Source organism: Ursus arctos, chromosome X (assembly GCF_023065955.2).
Source record: "Ursus arctos isolate Adak ecotype North America chromosome X, UrsArc2.0, whole genome shotgun sequence".
Taxonomy (NCBI): Eukaryota; Metazoa; Chordata; class Mammalia; order Carnivora; family Ursidae; genus Ursus; species Ursus arctos.
In genome coordinates this window covers 53,576,681-53,603,126 of record NC_079873.1, presented here as the reverse complement: position 1 = coordinate 53,603,126, position 26,446 = coordinate 53,576,681, and the positions used below count along the sequence as shown (strand labels likewise).

Below are 26,446 nucleotides of genomic sequence, written 5' to 3'. Positions count from 1 at the left end.
AAACCTGATCGATAACTTCCCAAGCAAAACAGAATGGCCAGGGTTTGTTACAAAAGATAATCTCAGAATATCTCCTTAACCAAATAAATTTTGTTTTATAAAAAAAATCTACTTCATAGTCTTTATTTTTAAAATTTATCCCTACTTAAGTGAAGTTTGCCATATCCAATCATTTGGTAGCTACTGAGATAGAATTTATTATGACCATTATACAGATGAGGAAATCGAGGTTTAAAGTTACCAAGGTTGGCTAGAATGTGAAACTCACGTTCAAACTTCCATCTTCTGACTGGAATCCAGCACTACAGACACCTCTGTATTCAAATGAATGTAACAAAAGAAAATTTTAACTCAACTGTCTGTATTACAAAATATGATAGATTTTACTTATTAGTTTTGTTATTTGTAGTATTTTACATTCAGTAATTTAAATTAAGAGAGTCTATTTCTTAAAATCCACATGAGTGAAATCATATAGTATTTGTCTTTCTCTAACTCACTTATTTCAGTTAGTATGATACTCTCTAGGTCCATCCAAGTTGTTGCAAATAATGACAAGATTTCATTATTTTTTATGGCTGAGTAATATTCCATTGCACATATATACCACACCTTCTTTATCCATTCATCTATGGATGGACACACACACAACTGTCTTTTTAATAAAGACACAACATGTACAATTCTTAACTGACTCTTTTGATATCAATACATGAACAGTTATGCACAACTAAGTATCAGCACACACCTACGTACCATGGTGGCCAGCAAACCAGAAAATAAGCAGGAAATTCAAGACACCTGAGGTATCTCACAAAAGAATCCAATGGATTCCTCAGAAAGCAGGTTCTTGTGAGATCCATGGACACATACGCACAGACATATAGCCAACAACACAAAAACAGACAGAAGCTGACACACACACACAGAGCCACATGGAAATATCTTGTCACAGAGAAGACCGGTATGCATACAGTCAGATGGACCGAATGCATGCAGTCAGATACACACAGAGAGAAAACCAACTCAACTGATTACAAACATAGACCATTCCTCCCAAAGCTGATGCACACAAACTTAAAGGAAGACATGTGCACAAGAAAGATGAAAAGGCCAATTCCAATGGATGTATACGGGAACATAAATAAGCTAAAAATTACAAGGCCCAGAAAAGCAACACATAGGGATACACAGTCAGAGAAATAATAAGGACTATGGCTAGTAGGCAGATGCATTAAAATATGCGTACAGAGAAACATGTGGAAACAGAGACACTAGGGGCAAAGAAAAAGACACACAGAGAAGCAGACACAAAAAGAACAATTAATACACAAACAGAAATAGTCATCCCAAAACAGCTTTGTGTGGGAACACAAATACCAGACACAGAAATCCATACACCAACAGAAACAAAGACCTATATACATAGACACAGGGACACATGGACTTGGAGTGAGAAACGTTCATAAACATAGAAACATGCCCAAACCCAAACGAAAAAAAAAAATACAGGAAAGCACAGAAACACAAGGACAGAAGAATGGATAAAAAGAGATAGGGGCACAGTGACTTAATAGGATGCATGATTATACAGAGACACAGGTACAAAACAAGAGACATGATCCCATTATCAAAGCACACAGAGTTTGACTCTGTTTCTAGGTCTCTGTGTCACAACTGTTCAGAAATGGATCCATATAAAGAGACACACAGAGTCTGGTATACAATTACATAGAAACATCAAGTGAAGACATGTGTGTAAAAACCCACAGCTGTCCCATGTTGAAAGGGCTGAAACCCTGAGGACACCGAGTATGTTGCTTAACGTCACGAGGGGTCTTGCAGGTAGGCTGATGTGCATGAGAAAAGCAGCCTTGGTTTAGTGGATTAAGTGCTTTGTTCACAGTAATAATAATGAGTTGCTCAAGACCACCAAAACAATCTCCCACCCATATTATGGTCTGCTCCAAGCCACTGAACAGCAGAACAGCTTAACAAGCAAGGTAATCTACATACCTAATAGCTAGTGTTGTGGCTGCATCCTACACACCAAAGTCCAAACCTTACAACACTCACCAATGAGTTCTAAGTTTTCAACCAAAGAACGTGCCACCTGTGAGGCCAGAGTATCATGGGGAAAAGACAAGAAATGTGAGGAGGGGCGCCTGGGTGGCACAGCGGTTAAGCGTCTGCCTTCGGCTCAGGGTGTGATCCCGGAGTTATGGGATCGAGCCCCACATCAGGCTCTTCTGCTATGAGCCTGCTTCTTCCTCTCCCACTCCCCCTGCTTGTGTTCCCTCTCTCGCTGGCTGTCTCTCTGTCGAATAAATAAAATCTTAAAAAAAAAAAAAGAAATGTGAGGAACACTATGCATTCATTTCCCTGGTGGTCTGTACAAGGTCCTGTTCAAAGCAGGCCTCTAGCATTTGGGGGGCAGGCTTTTGCATTGGTGGGAAGATGAAGCAATGACTTCTGAGGAATCCCTCTCTGCTCTCAGCACCTATAGTAGAAGAGAGCAGCTTGATAAATCAAAGCCAATAGACCTTATTGCTATGGACAATGGGGGTGAGAAGAGGCAGATAAGCAAACATGCTCTCCCCATACTAATCATTTCTTTGTTAATTAGCAGAATTCACAAGTGATTCTAATAATGACAGTGGTATGAAACTATTACAAGTGGTAATCACACTCCCTGCATCCACCAGGCCCCTAAAAAATACAAAGCAGGGGGGAGGATACATATTCCCACTTCAGCCAGAGCTGGGATCTCAGATCCCATTGTCCCCAATATTTATAGTGGAAAGGGTCAAAATCATGGCCATCACAGAACATCTGAGCTGAAAGGGGCCTTAAAGACCATCTAGTACTGACCTGGAAGTAGAAGCCCTTGATTCCAATCTGAATGTGCCATGACAGGTTTTGTGAACTTAGTCTAACCCCTTTTCCTGCCTGGGTTTCAACTGTCCAATCTATACAAAAGAGAACTGACCTCCAGGGTCCCTTCTAAATTTTGACCATCTCTGATTCTTTGATATAAGCTTGCCTCCTTTCAACTTGCTGTTGGAGTATTCATGTCTAGAGGAGAAGTACAATTAGTCCTTGGAAATGGAAAGGAGAGTAGTGTTTTTCACCAAGTCAACAAATGCCTTTTATAAACAAAAAGAAGGGGGGGAAAGCCCAGATACAGACATGCCTACTTGAAACAAGCCTCAAATGTTAAGTCTCAATAAATAAGAGGGGATTTTGGGAGATTAAAGAGGACTTTGAGGGTCTGCTCTGCCTGCCATCTGCTGACCTCTGAATGTGTAACCTTCCTTTCACATTTGCTCAATGCATAAGCAGTCCACTGACTGCCCTCACCCCATAGTTGCTACCATTGTAATGTGGCTGGTACAGGGGCAATTACCCACCCCTTATGCTACACATGTTCAGGCGTTCAGGAAAAACAGGACAAGGTTTCATCCCTGAAGCACAGCATTTACTCTGCGATCATAAAAAGCAATACTTTAAATCTATAAGCCCTGTCTGAGTTTACGAAACACTTTCAGACTTATCCTTTCATCTATAAAATTCGAATTTATGTTCTAAACTACAGATGAGGAAATTCTGACTCACAACTATTTACCTGTCCAAGGTTACACAGATAGTAGCTAAAAACGTCTGGACACAGACCCTGGTATTTCATGCATACATTCACTGCTCCTTCCTGTGCCCCAGTCTTCTTCACTCATGATCCTCCTGGTAGTCATTCAACTTCTCCTTCCACTTTAGTCCAGCCAGAGGAAAAGAAAACCTGGGCATGAACTCAGGGCTAAAAAGAACTCATGTCTAGCTCCCACCTTCATGTCTGCACAGAAAATAGGGAAGCAGGAGAGGGTGTGGCACTTGGCTGAAGGGCTCTTAGAAAGGAAGGAAAGGAAGCCTTTCTTCCCATCATCCTCATTACTCCCAGTTCTCAGAGAACATTGTGGGTAAGTTTATGAAGCTAAGAAAGTAAAATAAAGATGACAAGTTGCCCAGGAAATTCACATCCCAAACTCATTTTTCCTAAATTAGCTATGACTTTGATTTTCCATTTTACAGTTAACCAAGGCACTTAAGGGCCTGGATTAAGGCTCTGGGCCACAGTACCCATGAAAGTTGTAAAATCTTTTCTGAGGATACTTAAGAACATGCTAGAGAAGAATAATGTTGAAGGGAGGCAAGAGGCTTTGGCTAATGGAGGGTACATTTAATGGCCTGTATGAAAAATAAAGCTCAAGTGGTGTAGAACAGTGAAAACAGCAGTGAAGCCAGAGGACAAAAAGTCAAAAATCAAAATTGAATCCCAAATCCACCATATTATTCATTGTGTTACCTTGAACAAATCATTAACCTCTCTGAAGCTTAGTTCCTCACCTATAAAGTGAAACTAATGAGAACTGCCTAGGATTAAATTAAACAAGAAAATATCTCGACATTGGGGCGCCTGGGTGGCTCAGTCGTTAAGCGTCTGCCTTCAGCCCAGGGCGTGATCCCGGTGTTCTGGGATCGAGCCCCACATCAGGTTTCTCTGCTGGGAGCCTGCTTCTTCCTCTCCCACTCCCCCTGCTTGTGTTCCCTCCCTTGCTGGCTGTCTCTCTCTCTGTCAAATAGATAAATAAAAAATCTTAAAAAAAAAAAAAAAGAAAATATCTCGACAATTATGTAGCACTGAGAAGTGGATGCTGACGAAAATAGAATATTTGATCAGAATCAGTTTACCCATGCTAGGAAAAAGGCTTGTGTGTCAGGTTTTCAAAGCAAGTAGAATAGTGATGCTCTAGATCTGCTGACCATTTATTTGGAAAAATCTAAGATCAACTCTTATTCAATAATCCTTGTCACCTTGATCCTCTATACAATACATATATACAGGTTTGGACCTCGCGAGGACAACTTAAGTCTCCCATAGGTCCTATTAGCAATCTCCCAGCTCCCTTCCATCATCATAAACCCAACCCTGCCTCCCCCACACAAACACACGTGCGTGCGCGCGTGCACACACACACACACACACACACACACACACACAAGCTGAAACATTTCACTTCTGTTCTTAGGAACACAGAATTATGTTGAAAGGCAGTTATTCATAAGGCTGCACATTCATGTACTCAAAATAGAAGACATTTCCTCTTTTAGGAGGGCCACACTCACTGTGCTAGAAGGTTATGACTTGAGATTTTGGTAATGGCATTTCATAAGCAGCTGATTTTATGTACACCACTGAGATGTTAGTCCCCAGTCTGTGAGATCTCTGAGACCTGAGATGATGTCTTCTCTTTGTATCATCAGAGTCCATTACAAGGTCTGGTACAAAGTTGGCACTTAGCAAATGTATCAGTGAATAAAAGAATGCATTAGTGAATTAATGAATGGTATGTTTACCAGGCTGATATGGCTGAGAATTAAAATGCTACACAAAGGACAGATCAAATCCTTAACTCAAAGTTGGAAATAATGTTCCCAAATCAAATAGGTACTCATTCATTCATTTATTCAATAGCCAATCTGGGCACTGAGCTTGAAAAAAAATTAGGTCTATAATCAAAAAATTTATGGTCCAAATCCTGGTTCCCCCACTTATTGTCTAAATTACCACAGTTTCCTCATCTGTGAAATGTGGATGTTCATCCATGCTGTGCCTACCTCTAAGTTGGTTTTGAGAAGCCAAGAGGATGTGCCTGAAAGTACTTGGTGAACTTTCAAGCACTTCATACTTCCTAGGAATTGGAATCATTTAGTCTCAAACAGGTCAAGCAGAGAAAGACAATTATCGTAAGGTTTCACTCATTTATGGAACATAAGAAATAGGAAGATCGGTAGGAGAAGGAAGGGAAGAAGGAAGGGGGACTGAACAGAAGGGGGAATGAAGATCGGTAGGGGAAGAAAGGGACATAGAAAGGGGAGGGTAATCAGAAGGGGGAATGAACCACAAGAGACTATGGACTCTGGGAAACAAACTGAGGGCTTCAGAGGGGAGGGGAGTGGGGGACTGGGATAGGCCGGTGATAGGTATTAAGGAGGGCACGTATTGCATGGTGCACTGGGTGTTATATGCAACTAATGAATCATGGAACTTTACATCAAAAACTGAGGATGTACTGTACGGTGACTAACATAACATAATAAAAAAATTATTATTAAAAAAAACAGGTCCAATGGCTCCACTCCCATTTTCCAATCCTCCACCATTTTTCTTATCAACTAGCTATAACAAAGCCAGCCCCCATACCTTCTGAAAACCATCTAAAAATGGAATGTAAAAGGGAAAGGATATACAAATATCAAATCATTATGTTGTACACTGAAACTAACATAATGTTAAATGGCAATTATACCTCAATTTAAAAACAAGGGAGGAGGAAGGAAGGCAGAGGACTAGGTCTCTTGTCGCCTTTAAGCAACTTTTGGCTTACCTGATTTCTTTTATGTCCCGGATATGGTTGCCCGAACAAGTCACTGCTGCCACTGATAAAAAGATCTTATAATACCTTTTAAAGTCATCCAAGAAGCATCTTTTTGGATTCACTCTGGCTTCTCTGTCCAGAGGTGGTTTCAGCCAAGTGAGGAAGATTTTGATGAGTAGGAGATGGCATGGTAGAAGTGGAGCGGGAGGCTGGCCCAGTCATGGGCGAGAGGCTAAGGAACTAGAGATGGCAAATGTACAAAAGAAGGCAGCAACAGACAGACAAAGAAGAGAGCAGTTGCCTTGAAAAAGAAAGGGGCTTAGAGTCTGTGGAAAAGAGTTCAAAGAGGCCAGGACCAAGGAGAAGCTCAAGGCTTTGCCAAATTCTGGAACTACAGACTTACAGGATGAAAAGCAGAGGGACAACTGCCTCTAAAGAAGCCTGTCCTATACCTACAATGAACACTTGCTAATGTATCCACTAATAAATTCAGAACTGCAATGGAGACTAAAGTAGAAAAAATATGTATCACTTCCCAGCAACTGGCATGTGCCATGGTAACAATGCACGTGACCAGAAACTAAAAAGGCAAGAGGGAAATGAATATATCAAACTGCCACTCTCTTGCTACTCTCAGCTACCAATAGCAGGAACATTACAACTCCAGACAGCTGACCCACTGGTGCCAGAGCTCCTTCTCTTTCACTCTTACTCTTTTATAAACTGAGAAGGAAACCAAAAGTGATAGAACAAGGAGTCTGAATAGAGGCTCTCTCTAGAACCGTGGGGGCTAGAAGTGGGTCACTTTGTCCTTCCCCAAGGGAGGAAGCCAAATAGATTTCACCTATCAGCTTACTCCCCCATAGACTGGGGTATAGTCCTGGTCTCTTGTGATTGGCCAGCTTGCTCTTCAATGACTCAGCAGATCTTTAAATATACCCAGGCAAGGAGCTACTCTGAGACATAGTTTAAAAAAAAAAAAAAAAGGTTGTAAACTCTTTGGGGTATTAAGAGGCAGTGAGGAAGGTCCTTTGTAAACATGAAGTTCCCAAGCAAATTTCACACTGCTGTGAAGCTCTCTCTCTATTCTAAGACGCTTGTTTTTATTCTGCTGACTGCCTTTTGCCAGCTGTGTGGAGCGCAAGGATGAGAAGGGGGACGGTTCCAGGCCATGGAAGGAGTCAAGTAAATTCCTGCCCAGTGATTTGGTGGGGGAAGGAGACCAATGTATGCAGTGGAGTGACTGGTTTAAATGTAGGGGCCTCAAACGGACCAGGGGCCCAGACACTGTACTGGGTTACTCTGTTCCCTGTGGAGGACCATAACCTCTGGCTGAGAGGAAGGGTCTTTTCACTCTTCCTTTCTTCTCAGACCAGCTCAGTCTTGCACTCTGAAACCAGCATCACTAGTGATAGATTTCAACTGAGCTGAGGGAAGTAACTTAATAACTTGCATTACCAGAGCAAATCACACTCTCTGTTATCTGCAATGACCTCACACTTACATTCCAGTCAAAGCATTTTGGAGACTTGGAGCTTTAGTGGAGGGGAGGAACAGGCAGTGGCCTAGGGAAAGGCCCATGCACTTCAGAGTCTAGCTGTGCATTTTCCCAAGCTCTGCTTGACTGGTATAATAACAACAATAAAAACAATAAAACAACAATAATAGGTACTATTTACCAAGCTTTAATTCTGGGCCAGGCACTGGTCAAGATGTTTTACGTTCATTATGTCACTCATCCTCACAAGAACCCCACAAAGGAAGTATTAGTATCTTCATTTTAGAAATGAGGAAACTGAAACTAGAAAAGATTAAGTGGCCCAGAACACGCAGTTAATAATTGTCAGAGACAGGATTTAAACCAGGTCTGTCAGATGCCAAAGCCTATGCCTGAATCTCAACACATTATACTTTAGCCCTGACCCCAACCTCTCTCCCAAGAGCCCTCAGCCTTTCCGTTGCTTATTAAAAATCTCTAGCTTTACAAGATACCTAAAATCATTGAGATGGGAATTTTGGAGCAATTTACAGGCTTTAAATTGTTAGGAACCAACTGTGGAAATCACCTACTATGAGTCCAAATCCCTACCCTATATAGATAGTCCCGAACAAGTCCACCTTCTTTCTGAATGCATTCAATGAGGGTTAATTTACTACTTGTGTAATACTGCCAGTGACAGAAAGGGTATGATGAGTAAGGAGGGAACTAATATTCAGTAACTACTAAGTGACATGCCCTTTACATAAGTTGTCTTGTTTAATTAACACAGTGACATTGTGAGGCGAGCATTCTACAGATAAAGAGGCTGAGGCTCAAAGATGTTAAGTTACTCACCCAAGGTCATACAGTAGGTAAATGGCTGTGCCAGAACTGAAACCCAGTTTTATTCTGATTGCAGGGTTCTTTGTACTTTTCCTTAGTCCCTCCTCTATGAGGAACAAAAGCCTTTAGGGTAGGGAAGGCTCTCATCATTTTCTGGGTCCCTGATCTGACAGGGATAGCAAATTCAAATCCCTAGAAGAGTCAAGCAAGTGACTTAAATGAATAAAGCAGGTTGTTGGTATGTGGGCAAACTGGAAAGTACACACCCCGTCTGGAAGACCAGTTGCTCCTTGCTTCTGCCTGGTTATTGCCATGTAGGAATATAGGCCCAGTGAGGCCAAATCTTCATTCCCAAAGCTGGAAATATGATTTTTATGTGAAATGTCATCAACTAATTTGATAAACATATATACACACAGGCACGAAGTAAACTCATCTGGCCCAGCTTCACAACTTCTGATGTAGAGTGAAACTACTCTGAGAAAATATTTTCTTTTACTAAACTGCAATCTATCCTCATTGTTTTTGCCCTTTGGGGTACTAAAGAAAAATATCTAACTCCTTCATTCCATAACAGTCCTTCATTTATTTTGAGACAGTATTTACGTCTACTGCTCCCTGCCTCCCTTCCCACATCCAACCCGGCATCTCAGTTTCTCTATGCTTTACAAGAGGAAATGTCGCATGAATACTGGGTTGACTGCAAATAGTCTAACCAGAATTTAACTGAGCAAGATTATCACTTCCTTTATTCTGAATCTCATATTTCTATTAATGGAACTTATGATCCATCAGTTGTTTTTGGCAGTCACTTAATACTACTGACCCAGAATCACTTAATAAAAAATACTTATGGAATACCTACTATGTGCTAAGTGCTAAGCTATGTGTTTTGTATATCTTACACAAAGATATCCATGAAATAATTTTTACCCTCAAAAAGAGTACAGTTTAGGAAGATATATAAGACATGCACACAAATAATTATAATTTAAAGAACTAAGTACCATATCTATGGAGAAGGAAAAAAGGCATACATCTAAAAGGTGTAAGTGCGGACTCTTGACTTGTACCTAACATCCATCATTTATGTCATCTGATCCTCTCCTTCCCCAAAATTATATTATAAACTAGGGATTTCTAGCCCTAGTTCACAGACGTGAAGGGAATTATAGGACCTGAGGCTGGAACAATGAGCCAGATCATGAAAAGCCTTGAACACCAGACTTAAAGAATTTAGACTTTAACCCATAAGCAAATGAGGAGGAGATGCAGTTTCAAACACATATTACCTAACTGTGTAGCAAGGCTTCTTCTGTACTAAGTATTGGGAATAAAGAGATAATTTAGAATTTCAACTCTCAAGGAACTTAGAGGCCAATGGATGAAAGAATACTTATAATACTATGGATGAACTTTGAGAAGGTTAACCTGGTGGGATGAATACAATATGAATCAGAGAGCAGCAGGGAGGACTACAGAGAGCAGGCAAGAGGTCAGGTAAGAGGTGATGAGGATCTGACCTCAAGTAGATGGAATGATTGAGAAGGCTTTGGAAAACAACAATATATCATTTCACTACCCTAATTGCCCAAGACTGTAATGCAGCTTTTCCCAGACACTGTGGGGTCATTTCTGACAGGGAAACTCTAACTTGGAAGATTAGAAATGTCCCGAAAGAAGACCTCACCCTATTCAATTCCACATCTGACCTTGCATATTTTGAACCAATCCAGCCCCTCAGCATGGTCCAGCAAGTGTCCAAAGGAAACTACATACCATCTGAAAATATGAGCATGGTTACCATTTTCAGTCTATTAGGTAGTTGATGACTGAAATGTCTCAGTCCAATTTAGTCTTTTTTATTTAAAAGGCTGATCAAACAGATTTTTCAAATGAGCAAGTGGAAACTCCCACATAATACACACTTGTTAACCTTTGTATTTTCAAACAAAGATGAAAGAGAGGAGGAGTGGGCAGAGTAAACAGACCCAAAACATGTTTTGGAATCCTTTCTGCACCCAAACATCAAACATCAAGGGTTTCCATCTTTACTCCCAACTCTCGGTTTATGCAACTTCTTCAGTTAGAAATTAGGCAATGCTTTCAGAAAGGTGACCCAGTATGACAGTTTTGGAAAAATACTTTTTCTTATGTGCTGCTGAATTTCAAAATAACTAAGTAGTTATCACTTACATGAGCGGTAAGATTGCACCTTCTTTAAAAAAAAATTCTGGAGAGAAGCAGACTTTGTAGTCACCTGTTTCTATTTCCACAGTAATAACAATGTTATCCGACAACCATTATTCAGGAATTCCTAGGGATCCTAACAACGTGTTTGAGCCTAGAAGGACAAAAGTAGCATCTTGCTGTACTATGAAGTTCTTTTCATTTAGGACAAATTCCACAGGCTGACATTTTTTCCCTGACATTTGTGTTCCATTTTTCCAATGTCTGGAACGATATGGATTCTGATCATTTTCCCCATTCTCTGTCCAATCGTGCTGATGCATAAGATATATATATATATATATATATATTTTTTTTTTTTAAGTAAGGGGTAGGGTGATACAGAAATTGGAATAGAGGGATACAAGTTAGTGTGAGAAGAGAGTCAGAGTGAGAGAATGCAAAGAAGTCTGCAGTCTGGAGTCTCAAATTCAAGCTCTGGTTTTGCTACTTACTCACCATGTGACCTTTGGTAAGTACCTCTCCTCCTAAGAGCCCTTAAAAGAAGCAGGTGTATTGTAAGGATAAAAGCTACACAATGTTTGAAGTTCAGGTACTATGTTTTATATTTTTAAAAAATTTAGTATGAATAGTACCCCTTTCCCTAAATATATTGGAAAAGAATATAAGTTCTGTAGAGCTGAACTGCCTAGGTTCTGATATAAGCTCTTCCACTCAGTTGTTCTGTAACCTTGGTCATATATGTTACTTAATTGTTCTGTGTCTGTTTCCTCATCAGTAACATGGGAATGATACAGTACCTACCTCAGGGAGTTATTTTGAGGATTAAATGAATTAACACATGTAAAACACACAAAAACAATTCTTGATTTAAAAAATTCAGCTATTTTATTTTTTTCTTAACTTGCTAGCCCTCCTATTTAGGCAGGCTCTGAATTGCCCAGGTTTGCATTGGCTTTGAGATTTTCAACCATCTCAGTAACTCTAAGCCCTTTTCAGTAATTCCTATAGTTCTGCTTTCCAACTCCTATTATAAACAATCAAGTTCTTTCCACCAACGTCTTTGTGTCCCTCCACCTCCACTTTAATCCCCAGGCACTCAGCTACTTGTTGAGGATCAGTAGACTGTAATAGAGGCAGTACATAATTAGGTCATCCCAGTAACCAGTCTTTTGGGATGGTAGCAGTAATGGCTGGCTAATCTGAGAAGCTGCTGGTATTACACAGTGGTTAGAACCTTGTGGTTATAAGCCAGACTTCCTGGGTGTGCACACAAGCTCTGCTACTTCCTAGCTGTGTGAACTTTGGGCAAGTTATTTAACTTCTGTGGTTGTTGTGAGAATTAAATGAGTTAATCCATGTAAGGCACCAAAATTTGGTACACAGTAAGTGCTATCATTATTATTGCTCTTATTGTAATTATTTGTTCTGAGTGGGGAGCCACTTTTCCAATGCACGCTTTTCCAATGAAGCAACAGATGGTTAACCCTCAGAACAGACTATGACTAAAAGGCACCAGCTTTCTATGTGAGTTTGGTTAAGTTCCTTTCCATCTCTGTGCCTCAGACACCTCATCCATAAAATGATCTGGCTGAGACATGATGGTCTCCCGGGTTCTACGAATTATAATATCCCATGATCTCAGGTCATTTCTGTTCAGATTCTCTGTAGGTTCCAGATGTGATCAAAGCTCAGTAGACTTTAAAAGTCTGCTTTCTATGTTTTTCATAGATAAATTATTTTGTTATATGGTTCAGTGAAAACATAATTATAGTATTTTGGTTTGATTGGAGGCAGCAGCCAATTTCTGTGGTGTTCTGGTTTTTTATCCACTACTTAGTTTAACTACCTGGTTTAAAGTTTGGATAAGAAGAAGAGACTCACTCTCTACCCCAAATAAGGTTTCAGAATAACACTGAGAAAAGAAGTACCTAGTCGGGATCCAGGAGAACTGAATTTATGCTCTAACTCTATTGCCAGCCTGTTGTTTTACCCTGGGTAAGCCTCTACCCTTTTCTAGACTTTCATAAAGTAAAAGGGGAGAGAGGAGAGGGTACCAAAGGCCTATGTGATCTCTAATTAATCTTAATCTAATCTAATTAATCTAATTAATCCCGATTAATCTTGAAGTGCAAGAAAGCTAAGGGCACTGCGTGAAAAATGAGAGGAAGCCATCAGGGTGTTCACCAGATAACTTAAGCTTTATAAATCCCAAATCAAGCTCTTGATTCCTACCCACCTCACATAATACCTGCTCTTACTTACAATCTTCACCATCTCAGTAAATGGTAATCACATTTTTCAAATTGCTTAGATCAAAAGTTTGGCAATCAGCCTTGACTCCTCTTTTTCTCACAATGAATATTTAATCTGTCAGTAAATGCTATTGGCTCTACCATCAGAACACATCCAGAATCTAGCCACTTCTCATCTCTTCCACCAATACCACCCTGATCTAAGCCACCATCATCTCTCACCTAGATCACTGATTCGCCCTTGCTCCTACAGTCTCTTCTCCACACAGACAGTAAGTAAGCAAACAAATTCATGTACTATCAAAAAGTGGTAGATGTTATGAAGAAGGAGGATTCTGTTAAAATGTAAGTCATATCACATTACTTCTCTGCTCAGAACCATCCAATGAATCCCTATATCAGAGCAAAAAAGCCAAAGTCCTAATGAAGACCTATGATGCCCCTCATTAACTCTGATCTCATATGACTCCCCACTTAATTAAACTAGCCATACAGGCTTCCATGTTGTCCTCCATCACACCAAGTGTGCTCCTATTTCAGGCCCTTTGTACTTGTAGTTGCCTGTGTCTGGAATATTCTAACCCCAGCTATCTCTGTGGCTCACTTCTTCATTTCCTTCATGTCTCTGCTCAAATATCACCTTCTTGGTAAGGTCTTCTCTGACCAACAAATATTAAAAAGTCTCTCCCACAGTGAATCTCTAGCTCCCACAATCTGTTAAGTTATTCTTCATGACACTTATGTCTCCTCTCACTACACTGCAAACTCCAGAAAGGGAGGAATTTTTGTCTGCCTTGTTCATTGTTGTATCATTGGTGTCTGTTATAGAACATGGCATATAATAAGTGTTTCATAAGTATTTGTTGAATAAATGCAGATTATAAAGTAGGATGGTAGGTTATTTGCACCCAGAACTCTTATACAAACCAATCCACCAAACTCAGTCTGGTGAGTAAATAAGAGACCCAAAAGCCTTACAAGCTTTACCAGTTTCTATCATTGATACCAATTAAGGTTCCTTTGCCTCTCTGAATCTCCTACTTCCTATATATGATGTGAGAGAAATGTGGGATTTTAAAAAAAGGAACATTTGATTTAAGGAAGAAAGAGTGGGACAGAGATCCTAGCTCTGTCACTTTGAAGCTGTTTGACTTCAGACATGTTACTTAACCTCTCTGAACATAATATTTACAGTGGGAGTAACAATAGTATAAAAGTATGAAAAGTATTACACCTAAAACCTGGCTACACGTACAGGGTAGAAAAGAGGATGAAATGTAAGAATGGGATATGAAACTGATCTGTAAACTGTAAAGTGCTACTGGAATATATCCAAGGTCACTGTTCCCAGCATCACATTCAGAAAAAAGTATTAAGGAATCAGTGTTACTAGAAATAGGTTTTTTTTCACTTTGGGAAGGGACATCCCAGATAAAATACTAAGTACCACAATAATTTATTGTCTGGTAGTAGGTGGCTCTGGCACAAGTTAGTCTGTCGTGTGTTGAATCCACCAAAGGAGGCCAACCATTCTCAGGGAATTCCTGCCACAGGACACTTGCAGTCCCCCTAGCGGCCACATAGTGGGACTACACTTCCACAAGCAAAGAATCTACTCAACCCACAGAAAACAGAATCCATGATTAAAAGTGTGGGCCATTTCAAAAAGCTACATCATCTAATTCAACAAAGCCCTGATTTTGAAAGAAAGCTTTCATGTGTCCCTTACTCCCAGAATTGTTTGATTTGTACTTCTCACTTCCCTCCCTTAACTAACACCCTGAAATCCTATTTATACAGAGCCTCAAAGCAAGCCACCATGATCAATGCAAACCCTGAGAGCAGAATAATAATTCTTAATTTAACCACCGCACTAGATATCTTCATTGGCTCCCACACCAAAAATACCCATAAATCACCCTCAATTTTAATTAATTCCTCATATTATTACAGACTTGTCCAGTCAAAGATATCAAAACACATTCCCAGCATGTTCAAAAATATAACCAAAGAAACTGAGGAGGAAACTAGTAACTAACTTGACAGGGGTGATACTTCTGAGAAAACAGAAGTACATGTCAACCCGTTACTTGAGTTCACTGGTCATTATCTTTACAAGGTACGACATCCTGGTGTTTGAAATAACCATCAAGACCTAGAATCTGTTGTTAGAGTTCAATCATGTCCCCACTTAATCCATAAAGGATAAAAGGGAGCCACAGGTAATACTGCTGAGCAATTCAGCCTACACTGATCCATTTCTTTTTCAAATGCCTACATTTAAAATTTCTGTGCCATACAATCCAGCATCTCATCATACTGGCATCACAGTGTTGCCATTCTGTTTTGTTTTTGTCGTTGCTTTTTTTTTTTAAGGGTTATAAACTCCTTGAGGGCAGTGATCTTGAAAATCTTTCTGAATTGTGTCCTGTGTACCCTGACCTCCTTATAGCACAGAGGTAGGCATATATCAGATGCTTAATGAAAAGTGGTTGATTGATGTGTACTTTTTAAAATCACTTTAATAGGATTATCTGTAAAGACAGCCAGATCATCATAGGACCTTTTGTTCAGTGGCCTGCCGTTTACACACCATTATCAGGACACAATAGCTGTAGCTGATTAGATTTGACCCTTAGCCTAGAGTGTTAGTGAGGCCAAAGTTCAGTCCCTTTATAGGTAAATTGTATCTCTGCTTCAGGGTTATAGAGTCCATCCCCGAAAAGAAGCCCAAATTATACGAGAGCAAATGAACAATTTCATCATCTAGAAATACACACCAGAAAGAGTGGTGGCATTTACTTTATCCAAAGGACAACACATAAAAACATAAAATTATGACTCCAGCTATTTACGCAACCCTAAACATAAGCCAAATATAGCTAGTTATTTCTTTGGCCTAGTTTGCATTTGTTACCTCTTCAGGCTAATTTTGTGTGTAGAAATTATTATTGATTCTTCATCTTCTTGCTAATAGTTTCCAAATCCAACTACTAAAAAGAGGACTATTAACTGCTTAAACCTTATTAGGTTTCTTTCCTACTGTTCTCTAAAGACCTGATAATTTTAGAGACATTCTTCTATGCATCCAGAAAAGGGCTGGCATTACCAATTTCAGTTTACAGCTGAAGAAAATTGAGAACAGTGTCCCTATTTGGCCTTCATATAGGCTGAGACAAAGTATGCTTTAACTTCAGTACAGCAACAGAAACCTTCTGCCTCTTAAGTCCCAGAGGTGTTCAGAACTCAGGTACTTTCAGCAAGGTTGCAGGATACAAGGTCAATATACAAAAATCAATTCCGTTTCTATATACTGGCAAGGAACAATTTTAAAAGGGATATAAAGAAAATGATTTCACTTATGATAGCATTAAAATTAAAATATTTAGGAATAAATCTAACAAAAGTACAAAATTTATACTCTTAAAACTATAGAACATTGTTGAAAAAGAGCTAAATAAATGAAAAGACCCCATGGTCACAGATCAGAAGCTTTAACATTGTTACGATGGCAACACTCCCCAAATTGATCTACAGATTCAACGGCAACCTTTATCAGATTCTCAACTGGCTTCTTTGCAGAAATTGACAAACTGATCCTAAAATTAATACAGAAATTCAAGGGACCCAGAAAAGCCAAAAGAACAATCTTTAAAAAAAAAAAAAAGTTGGAGGATTCACACTCCCTCGTTTCAAAACTTACTAAACACCTACAGTAATTAAGACCATGTTGTACGGCTAAAAGAGCAGTGGAATACAATTCAGAGTCTAGAAATAAAACTTCACCTTTATAGTCAACTGATTTTATACAAAGGGTGCTAAGACAGTTAAATGAGGAAAGATTCCACAAATCTTGGTGATGACTGCAACATTTGTTGATATTTACATGCAAAAGAATGAAGCCGGACCCCTACTCACATCTTATGAGTTATATAAAAACTCACAATTGGTCAAAAACCTAAACTTAACAGTTAGGAAGGAAACCTAGGTGTGAATCTTTGTGACCTTGGATTAGGCAAAGCCTTCTTATATGTGACACCAAAATCACAAGCCACCTAAGAAAACAATAAATTGGACTTCATCAAAATTCAAAATGTTTGTGCTTCAAACGGATACCATCAAGAAAGTGAAAAGACAACTCACAGAATGTGATAAATATTCACAAATTGTAATTGGTTACAGGACCTGTATCCAGAATACATTAAAAAACTCTTACAACCCAATAATAAAAAGACAAATAATCCAATTAAAAATGAGCAAAGGTTCTGAATAGAGATTTTTCCAAAGAAGATATACAAACAGCCAATAAAGACATGAAAATATGGTCACTATCATTGGTCATTAAAGAAATGCAAATCAAAACCGTTTTGAGATACCACTTCACACACACTAAGGACAACTATAAAAAGGCAACACGTTTTGGCAGGATGTAGAAACACTGGAACCCTCATATATTGCTGGTGAGATTGTAAAATGGTGCAGTCAATTATGAAAACAGTTTGGGAGTTCCTCAAAAGGTCAAACATAGAGTTAATATAGGATTCTGAAACTCCATTCTTACATGTGTGCCCCCAAAGAATTAAAAATATTATGTTCACACACCCATAAAAAATTTGTATGAATTTTCATAAATGTTCATAGCAGTATTGGTCATAGAAGTCAAAAGGTGGAAACAACTATAATGTTCATCAATTGATGCATAGGTAGATAAAATGTGATACATCCATATAATGGAACATTATTTGGTTACAAAAAAGAATGAAGTATTGATACCTGCTTCAACATGGATGAACATTAAAAATATTATTCTATATGAAGGAAGCTAGTCACAAAAGATCAAATACAGCATGATTCCATTTAAATGAAACACTAAAATAAGCAAACCCATAGAGACCAAAAGTAGATTGGTGGTTGATAGTTGCTCAGTGTTTGGTGGTGGGGGGGTGACACTAGGTGATGGTTTCCCAACTCTGAATATACTAATATACTAAAAACCATTGAATTGCACACTTTAAAAAAAATATTGTACTTATTTATTTGAGAGAGAGAGAGAGTGAGCATGGGGGGGGGTGCGCAGGGGCAGAGGTAGAGGGAGAAGCAGGTTCCCCACTGAGCAGGGAGCCTGAGGTGGGGCTGGATCCCAGGACCTGGAGATCATGACCTGAGCCGAAGGCAGACACTTAACCGACAACCACCCAGGCGTCCTGAACTGTACACTTTTAATGGATGAAAATGAATTGTTTCAATAAAGCTGTTATTAAAAAAATAAAACTCAGGTACTACCTGATCTAAATTGGCAGCATTCTCAAGAAACCAGCACTTTAGAGCTATAAGCTTATTTGGATGAGCCACTCTCAATCCTAATGCGGCCTGCAGGTTGGCAGCAGGAAATGGTTTAAGAGAGAAAGGGTGGCAGCACCCATGAGTGTGCAAGGAATTGTGCATAATTCACAATCCTGTCATTTCTGTGCAACAGCCACTGAAAGTAGCCCTTACTGAGAAACAATCTAAAACATCTTCTATCTGGTGGGAAGATTGGAGAAAAAAAGCTGGGAAGTGCTGCTCTAGAGAGGTTTCTCCACGTGGTAAATAAATGTTATAGAAAACTCAACTATTTCTATACCCTCAATTAGCAAAGTGTTGTTCACTAAGCACCCTCCTGGCCTACTCCAGCTTACATGTGTTAGCCAGTAAACTATAAGACACTGGGTCATTTCTTTGAAAAGGGTGCTATATATAAATATGAGATTTCATAATTCTCTTCAATATTACAAATGCCAACTAATACTGGTAACTGTAAAGAACATTATAAGCAATGAAAAAGAAAAAGTCAGCTTTGTGTTTAAGATGAGGATATAAGTAATTCAACATTTTCAGAACTTGATGGAATATTCGCTGGTAGGGGAAGTCTGAGGTAGAACAGTTTCTTCAATATCCTTCTTTGTTTTCAAATGATTACATAGCATCGGCATATTTATCAGCCCAGCCAGACACTTCTAACAAGCACCATCACACATAGATTTAGATATTGCTTGTGAAAGTGTGGTGGAGGTCTGACCCAGCACAGTCTCAGTGAGGGTCCAGTTATTTTCAGGCTTTGAGAAAAGGTTGCCAGAATGGCTAGTAAACAGAGACAGGGATCAAAAGAGAGAGACAGCAGCTGACAAAATACTTCATTAAATCACCAAGTCCTCAAGCCATCGAGTTCGACTCCCTCAGCAACTGTTGAATCAGGCTTTAACCTGAAGCTAAAAAAGCCCAGCTATTAATTTTGCAATCCCCTCAAGTCATCTAGCCTTAAAAGAGAGGTGCTGGGGTTGATCTGATCGGTACTCTCCAGATTTAAAAAAAAAAAAAAGTCTTTAGGAGCATGCCACAGGTGTAATGAGGAAAATATCCTGTAAAGTAGAAAGAAGTGTCTATTTTTCCATTTAGTTAAAAGCATGAAAGGAGAGAAATGAAAGAAAATCCGGGACAGGCAGCACTTGAGGAAGCTGCAGACAAAGAGAAAATGGTGGAGGTAGGGGGTGGGGAGAGGTTTCCTTTTCCCTCTTTGACCAACCTCACAAAACTTGATTTTTGTTTGCTTTTCATTTTTCAGAATCATGATTTCAGGTTTGGTTATAAAATAAGTCCCTCACTTGCCACACCCAGCCTACGTTCTGTTCCCTGTTTGAGCAGACTTCCAAATGAAACTGGTGGTCTTGATACCACCATAGAAAAAAAAAATATGTCGAGGTCCCTAACGCCAACTCATAATCCCCACCAAGAGCAGTCACAGTACAAGTAACAGTCAGAATCCTAAGGATTCATTGTTTTAAATGTGTATATGTACACCACAGGAGAAAATTATTACAGGGAAGAAAAACACTTAAAAAAGAAAATTAAATGTGCCAGCAAATTCAATATATTATATCAAAGTTTACAACTCAAAGAATGGAAGTCTGATGAGGTAAAATTAGCACTGGCAAGAAAGTGCCCCAAAGTGACCCTGCAATTGGACAGCTACAAGCTTCTTGGAAAATATCTGTTACTGATGTTAACCTTTGGCCGAGCTAAAAGCGATACTCTGTGGACAACGAAGAGGAGACTTCCATCAGTACATCTTGCACATATTTCCAAAGGGGTACCACCCAGGGTGGTCACTTGGTCCTCTGGTTCTGATCTCTGGTACCCAAACATAACTCACTAGTTATTTGCTGACAATGGACAAAGGATGCTTCTTCCCAACATACTGACTCTCAAAAACTATGGACATAAAGTGTCAGACTATCTTGGTCCCAAACCAAAATTCTGCATTAAGAAAACAAACAACTCCTTGCAAAATAGTCATAAAAATTTGTTTGATAACTGAAGAGGGGAGAGGAGATGGACAGCGGGATTAATAAAATGCTTTCTTTTTAAATAACTAAGAGAAAAAAAGCAGGATTTGCCGATCTCAAAGCACTACAAAAATACTACCTATTATAAAGATCAGAACAAATTACCAAGAGAAAAATTAAAATGTTCTTTTTGCATCTGGATAATTAATCTAAATTCCAACTCTTATTCTGGCACTGGCTTCCTTGGGCCTCAACTCCCAACAATATTTTTCATATTATTGTGCTGCTTGCTAGAATATAAAAGGTCTTATTTCTGTCAAGTGGGCAGGTGGTCAATTAACAAAGTTGTAGTCTTGTTTGATCTCTGAAAGAAGACAGCTCCATTAAATATCATCAGTGTTGTACACAAGTCCCATCACTTTTTATTATTCTTTCTGTTCAAACCACATGCTAAATTATTTTTTGTTTGTTTGTTTAAGGACTACCTTCAGTTTCTCTCCTTTAGCCTCTCTCCTTTGAGCAGAAACATTGTAGATGTATAAGAACATAGAGTTATTCCAAAAGTTACTAACGTTACCCCCCCAATTAGCTAATGTGTATGAGCACACACACACACAACTGGGAAAGGGAGGAATCCAATATTATTGGAAGCCTCTAGAATTTTTAGATCTTTAATTCAAATTTAGCATATAATGCATGCAATACAGACAGGGTGGAAGCTCTGGCTTTGGCTTAAAAAATCCCTTGCCCTTCACCAAACTGTGCCCCCAACAAAGTGAGGGAAAGAAAGATAAAGTAAGAAAATGTCAACTTTTAGACGGGTTGGTTGCATTGATGAAATTGATGAATTTTCAAAAAACTGACTCAACGATTTTCTATATCCTAGAAATGAAAATTCTTCGTCAACCCACAAGACAGGAATGCCAGTTTTTCCTTTCACTAGACTCTCATAGCCAGTGCTGCAACCACAGACCAGAAACGATTAACAATATTTTACTTTCTTTGGGTACTGTTAAATTCTCACTAGTTAAGTTCATTAATTTAAGCAGTATTTCTAACAGAGAAATTTTTCCACTAAGACCTGGGATAAAATAACCTAGCTTACTGAACATCTGATGGGAAGAACTTTTTGCTTTCTATAGACACTTCCTGAAAATCTCAGGTTATATTTTTGAAGAAACATATCCCTTAACAAAGATGTGGAATTATCCATTTCCTCCCTATTAACTGAGTTAATTGTTGGGGGGGGTGCAGAAGAGACAAGTTTCTAGTTTAGCACCATGGTTATGTCAAGAAGCACCTGAGACATCCCCAACCCTCAAAAAGGTTCACAGTAGAACTGACTAGCAACAACCTTAGGGAAAAAATTAACCCTACCAAGTTAATCTGTTCTTATAAAATGAAGGAAACCTTTTATTTCACAGTATAACCACATTGCAAAAATAAGTTTTAAAAAACCAAACTAACTGGAAAACATTTCAACGGTATAAATTAACCCTTTGAAAATCCTGTAAGCTAAACACTTAAAATCTAATAGTAAGATGTAAAGGCTGGTGAGAAGCTGTTTCTTCAATAGCCTGGAAAGTAGTATTTTATGAAATCCTATCCTCCTCTTTCTGTCCTAACACTGTTCTATCAACCTTCCAAGAACAAAAGCATCGGTGAAAGGAGGCAAATTGTTGGATTTAAGTCGCCAAAGATGCTAAGGCTAACAAAAAAATTTTGGAAAAGTCACAGATAAAACAGCTAAAGCAAAACATAATAAGACAACTCCGAGGGGACATAAGTACCCCAGCACACCTGAGGAGTTAGTTCCTTGGTCAGTATTCCTTTCCTCACTGAGATAAACTAATATCTTTGTTTGGGGGAGGGGGGATCTTCAATATGATCTCCAAGAAGCTCAACAAATGTGGGAAGAATTGTTAATAAGCAAGGTGAAACTGATTACCGCTTTTCTCGTGTCCTAATTAAAACTCATGGGCAAGATTATGGCTCATAGGTCCCTAACAGTTCTTACTAAATTTGTTAGAAGTAGCAGCTCATGTTTTAAAATGCAAGCACGTCTAATATAACATTGCATGTCAACTATACTTCAATAAAAAAAAATTCAAGCATGTTCTTAAAATGAAGGAATATATTGAAAAGCCTCACTCCTCCCTCCCAAAAGCACTTTCTGAGCACACTGGAATAGCAGGAAATTCTTTTAAAAAAATCTCCAACACTTTATAAGTCAGACTCAAGCCTGGCTAAATAATTAATTAAAAGAACATTCTCCTCTTTTATGGGTCTGATGCAAACTTGAAGTAGGAGACTGTGGATCTGCTGTACTCCATAGAGAAAATAAACACTTTGCAAGAGAAAACCGACCCAAGCAGCTACTTCCAACATGGTCAACCTGTGAGGGCAAATACTGCCCAGTGTTTACCGAGAAAGTTGTCCTCTTGTTTTCCTCTACCTTTGCCTGCTCTACTCCTGCCTTGGTTGGATTCTCTCTGCTGACTTCCAACCCGGGAACAACTCTTCAGTTGTTGCCAGGGAAGGAACTTCACCCCGTCTTCACACAGCAGACTCAGAACAAAACTCAGACTTTCTTCCTCTAATCCGGCACCTCCATTTTATTTCTTTGGAGGAGGCGGACTGAGAAAAGTTTGGGCCAGTCTTTTTGCCTTTAACCTGCCAAGATGGGCCATAGGCTGAAGGGCAAACCCTAACACACTCTAAGAGGTGAAACTGCCCATATTTCCGGTCCAGTTTCTCAGATTTGGGAAGAGGGAAGAGAACAAGTACTGGAGGGCTTAAGAGTTTTACTTCTGAAGGTGGCTATTACTACTGGATTTAAGTTTGGAGCCTTTGGGACACAGAGCACAATGAGGTATCGAGGATTTTAAGAGGCTGGAGGTAGGGGAGGTGTTGTTAAGGTATCTGGAAAGGCACAGGCCAGCACCCGGGGCTCTCAGTGGCGGGGAATGGGGCACACCGTGAGGGTTCTGAGCACAAAGGTCTTAGCTTTGGCAGGCTAGGAGTACCCAGGAGGCTCTAGAGTGTTCCTGCAGGTAAGAGAAGAGAGATACCCCAGAACACAGACTAACTCTAGATTCAGAGACATGTCTAGGAGGAGAAACTTACCGCATGTCCCCATAGGGTCCGGAGTAGCTCTCCATCCAGGGGCCCATCTCGCTTTTGACACAACTGGGACTTGGATAGGGCACTCTGCTCACCACACCGCCAGGATACCACATATCAGGTGGAGGGAAGTCCCCTTCCTGGCCTGCCAACCCCTGAGGTGGCCGAGTATAGCCATAGGGGGCTACAGACCCTGCCTCGCCAGCGCTGCCGCCTCCGCTCCCGCCGCAGGGCCCATACAGCTGGCCTTCTTCTGCTGTAAAGAGAGTGTGCCAGGAAGAGGAGGCGGTGGCCGAGGGTGAGCCTGAGCCGGGTCCCGCAGCACCCCCGCCATGCAGGCTCACCAGATCCCCATAACGGCATTGTGCCGCCGCAGCCGCCCAGGCGCTGCCATAGTCCAGCGGGTTTTCCAGCTTGATGCGGGTGTGAGGATGGGGAGGAGGCGGAGGGGGCGGCGGCCCGGCTAGGGCGAGCGGAAAGTTGTAGTAGTCGCGACTTTGATAAGCGGCCGCTTCATCTAGTGCTCCAGACTTGTAGAGAGAAAGGGTGGATGGCAGCTCAAGTGTTCCGGAGCCCCCTGCTTCGCTGCTGCCCGAACAGCCCAGGCTGTCGCCATCCAACCCTTTGGCAAAACCTGCTTTGAAAGGGGAATACTCAGTTTCTTCGGTGCCCTTGCCTCGGCGGTCATCCAGCAGAGAACCTTTGCATTCGGCCAGCGGGGCGCAAGGACGTACAGCGGGTGGACCTCCCAGGAGCGGGGCATACATGCAATCCCCCCGAAGCTGTTCCCCAGGACTCAGATGTTCCAATGCCTCCACACCCAAGCCCATGGACACCGACACTGCCTTACACAACTCCTTGGCGCTGTCCGAGATGGTCGAACTGCCCCCTAGGTAACTGTCCTTGGAGGAGGTGGGAGCACCAGCGGCCTCCCTCGCTCTCCCGCTGCTGCTACCTTCCGATACTACCTCCTGCTGCTGCTGCTGAAGGAGTTGCATGGTGCCGGCCTCGCTTAGGATGTCTTTAAGATCGGTGGAACAGCTACTTAAGCCCGGGAAAGTGGGGCCCAGCAGGGACAACGTGGATGGGGCAGCTGAGTCATCCTCGTCCGGTGGTGCTGGCTGCTGCCGCTGCAGCCCCTTGCCGGTGGCTGAAGCAGCTCCAGGCTCTGGAACGCAGCCGCTCTCCGGATGGCCCTTGGGGGCTGACTGCTGTTGGGAAGGCTGCTGTTCTTCCTCCAGGGCCAGGTAGCCTGTGGGGCCTCTGCTCTGGGCTTGGGGAGAGCCATTGTCACCCTGCTGCTGTTGCTGCTGCTGCTGCTGCTGCTGCTGCTGCTGCTGCTGCTGTTGGTGCTGCCGAGGACTGGTCTGCTGCTGCGGCTGCTGCGGCTGCGGCTGCGGCTGCGGCTGCTGCTGCAAACGGGCGCCGGGAGGTGCTGCGCTCGCGGCCTCAGGGTGCCTGGGGCCCGGGTTCTGGATCACTTCGCGCACGCTCTGGAACAGGTTCTGGAAAGCTCCTCGATAGGTCTTGGACGGCGGCCGGGGGTAGACCCTCCCTAGCCCTAACTGTACTTCCATCCTTGAGCTTGACTGACTCTTCCACCTAATTCCTTTACCCCGTTTCCCCTTCTCTAGCTGAGAAGAGTTCAACAGGCTGCGATGCGGTAGTCGCTGCAGCTAACTGCCCACCTGCGGGAAGCTCCTGGGAAGGAAACTTGGAGGAATAAACACGCAAGAGCACTCTGACAGCCTCAAAGTCTTCTGCACAGGAAAACACGCGCTGAACACGATCTGCCCTGCTAGGCTCACAGTCTGTTCCTGAAATCTTGGGAGCGTAGAGTCAAAAGATGCCCAAGTCTTGAAGAAAACAAAACAAAAACAAGGAAAACCCTCTGCCTTCCGAATTCAGTGTCCACTGAAGCAGGTGCAAATAGGAGCCGGGTTATTCTTTTTTTGTTTTATTTTGGGTTTGGGGGGGGTTGTTTGGTTTGGTTCGGGTTTTGTTTTTGTTTTTAATTGTCTCCTGAAGCCCTCACTGCCCTCTGCCCTTTCATTGTTTGGTCTCTGGCCCTGCAAACTGGGGGGGGGGGGGGGGGCTGCTGCGTGCAGAAGGAGATGAAAAGAGAATGAGGGGAACCTGGGGGCCAGCCCCGCGTACCGCCAACTAGCCGGGTCCCAGCTGCAGTGCTGAAGCGGCTCACTGGTGGCCTGGCTCCCCAGAGCCGTCTTTGCAACGTGCAGCTAGCTCGCCTGTTCGCAGCCAAAGGGAGTTACCTCTCTGCAAACTCCGGCTGGCCGCGCCGGGCCGACTGGGGAGGGGGGGGGGCGGCGGGTAAGGGGACGGACAGAGAGGAACCGGCCGAGGCAGCAACAGGAGAGGAGACGGGGGGGGGGGGGGGGGCGGCGGGGTGGAGGGGAGGAGGACAAAGGCAGTCGTCAGTCCTACCCGGCACTTTCCTCGCTTCCTCAGAGTCTCTAGCTGCTTTTAAAAAACTTCACCGAAGAGGAAAGGGCAGCTCTGGGGCGGCGGCTTCAAGCCGCCGCACTGCAAGAAGCGTCGGCTGTCGCTTGAGCCCAGCTGGGGTTGACGCCGTACGTCCTCCCTTCAGCTCCTGTCCGGCACTGGAGCGGCTAGCTCGGTCGCTTTCCTCTGTTGCCTGTTTTGCCTCCTGGTTTGCTCGGGACCCTCCAGCTCTCCCGGCACGCTGGCTCCCTGGGATCTCGGAAGGGGCGCTGGGAGGTGGAGAGCAAATGCAACAGTTTGCTAGTCGGGTCCCGCCCCCGCCGGGCCGGCCTCCTTGCC

The 26,446-nt window shown here is 41.7% G+C and overlaps 1 protein-coding gene across 1 annotated transcript in view; it reads right to left on the bottom strand.

Moving 5' to 3' along the window:
* The window catches only part of AR (androgen receptor), a 188,166-nt gene extending 162,094 nt beyond the window's left edge, over positions 1-26,072 (bottom strand). Inside the window, exon 1 of the mRNA XM_026485816.4 lies at positions 23,648-26,072. Within this exon, the coding sequence (XP_026341601.2) occupies positions 23,648-25,221 (1,574 nt within the window). The 5' untranslated portion in view covers positions 25,222-26,072. The remainder of the gene's footprint in view (positions 1-23,647) is intronic.
* Between the last annotated feature and the right edge of the window lie 374 nt (positions 26,073-26,446).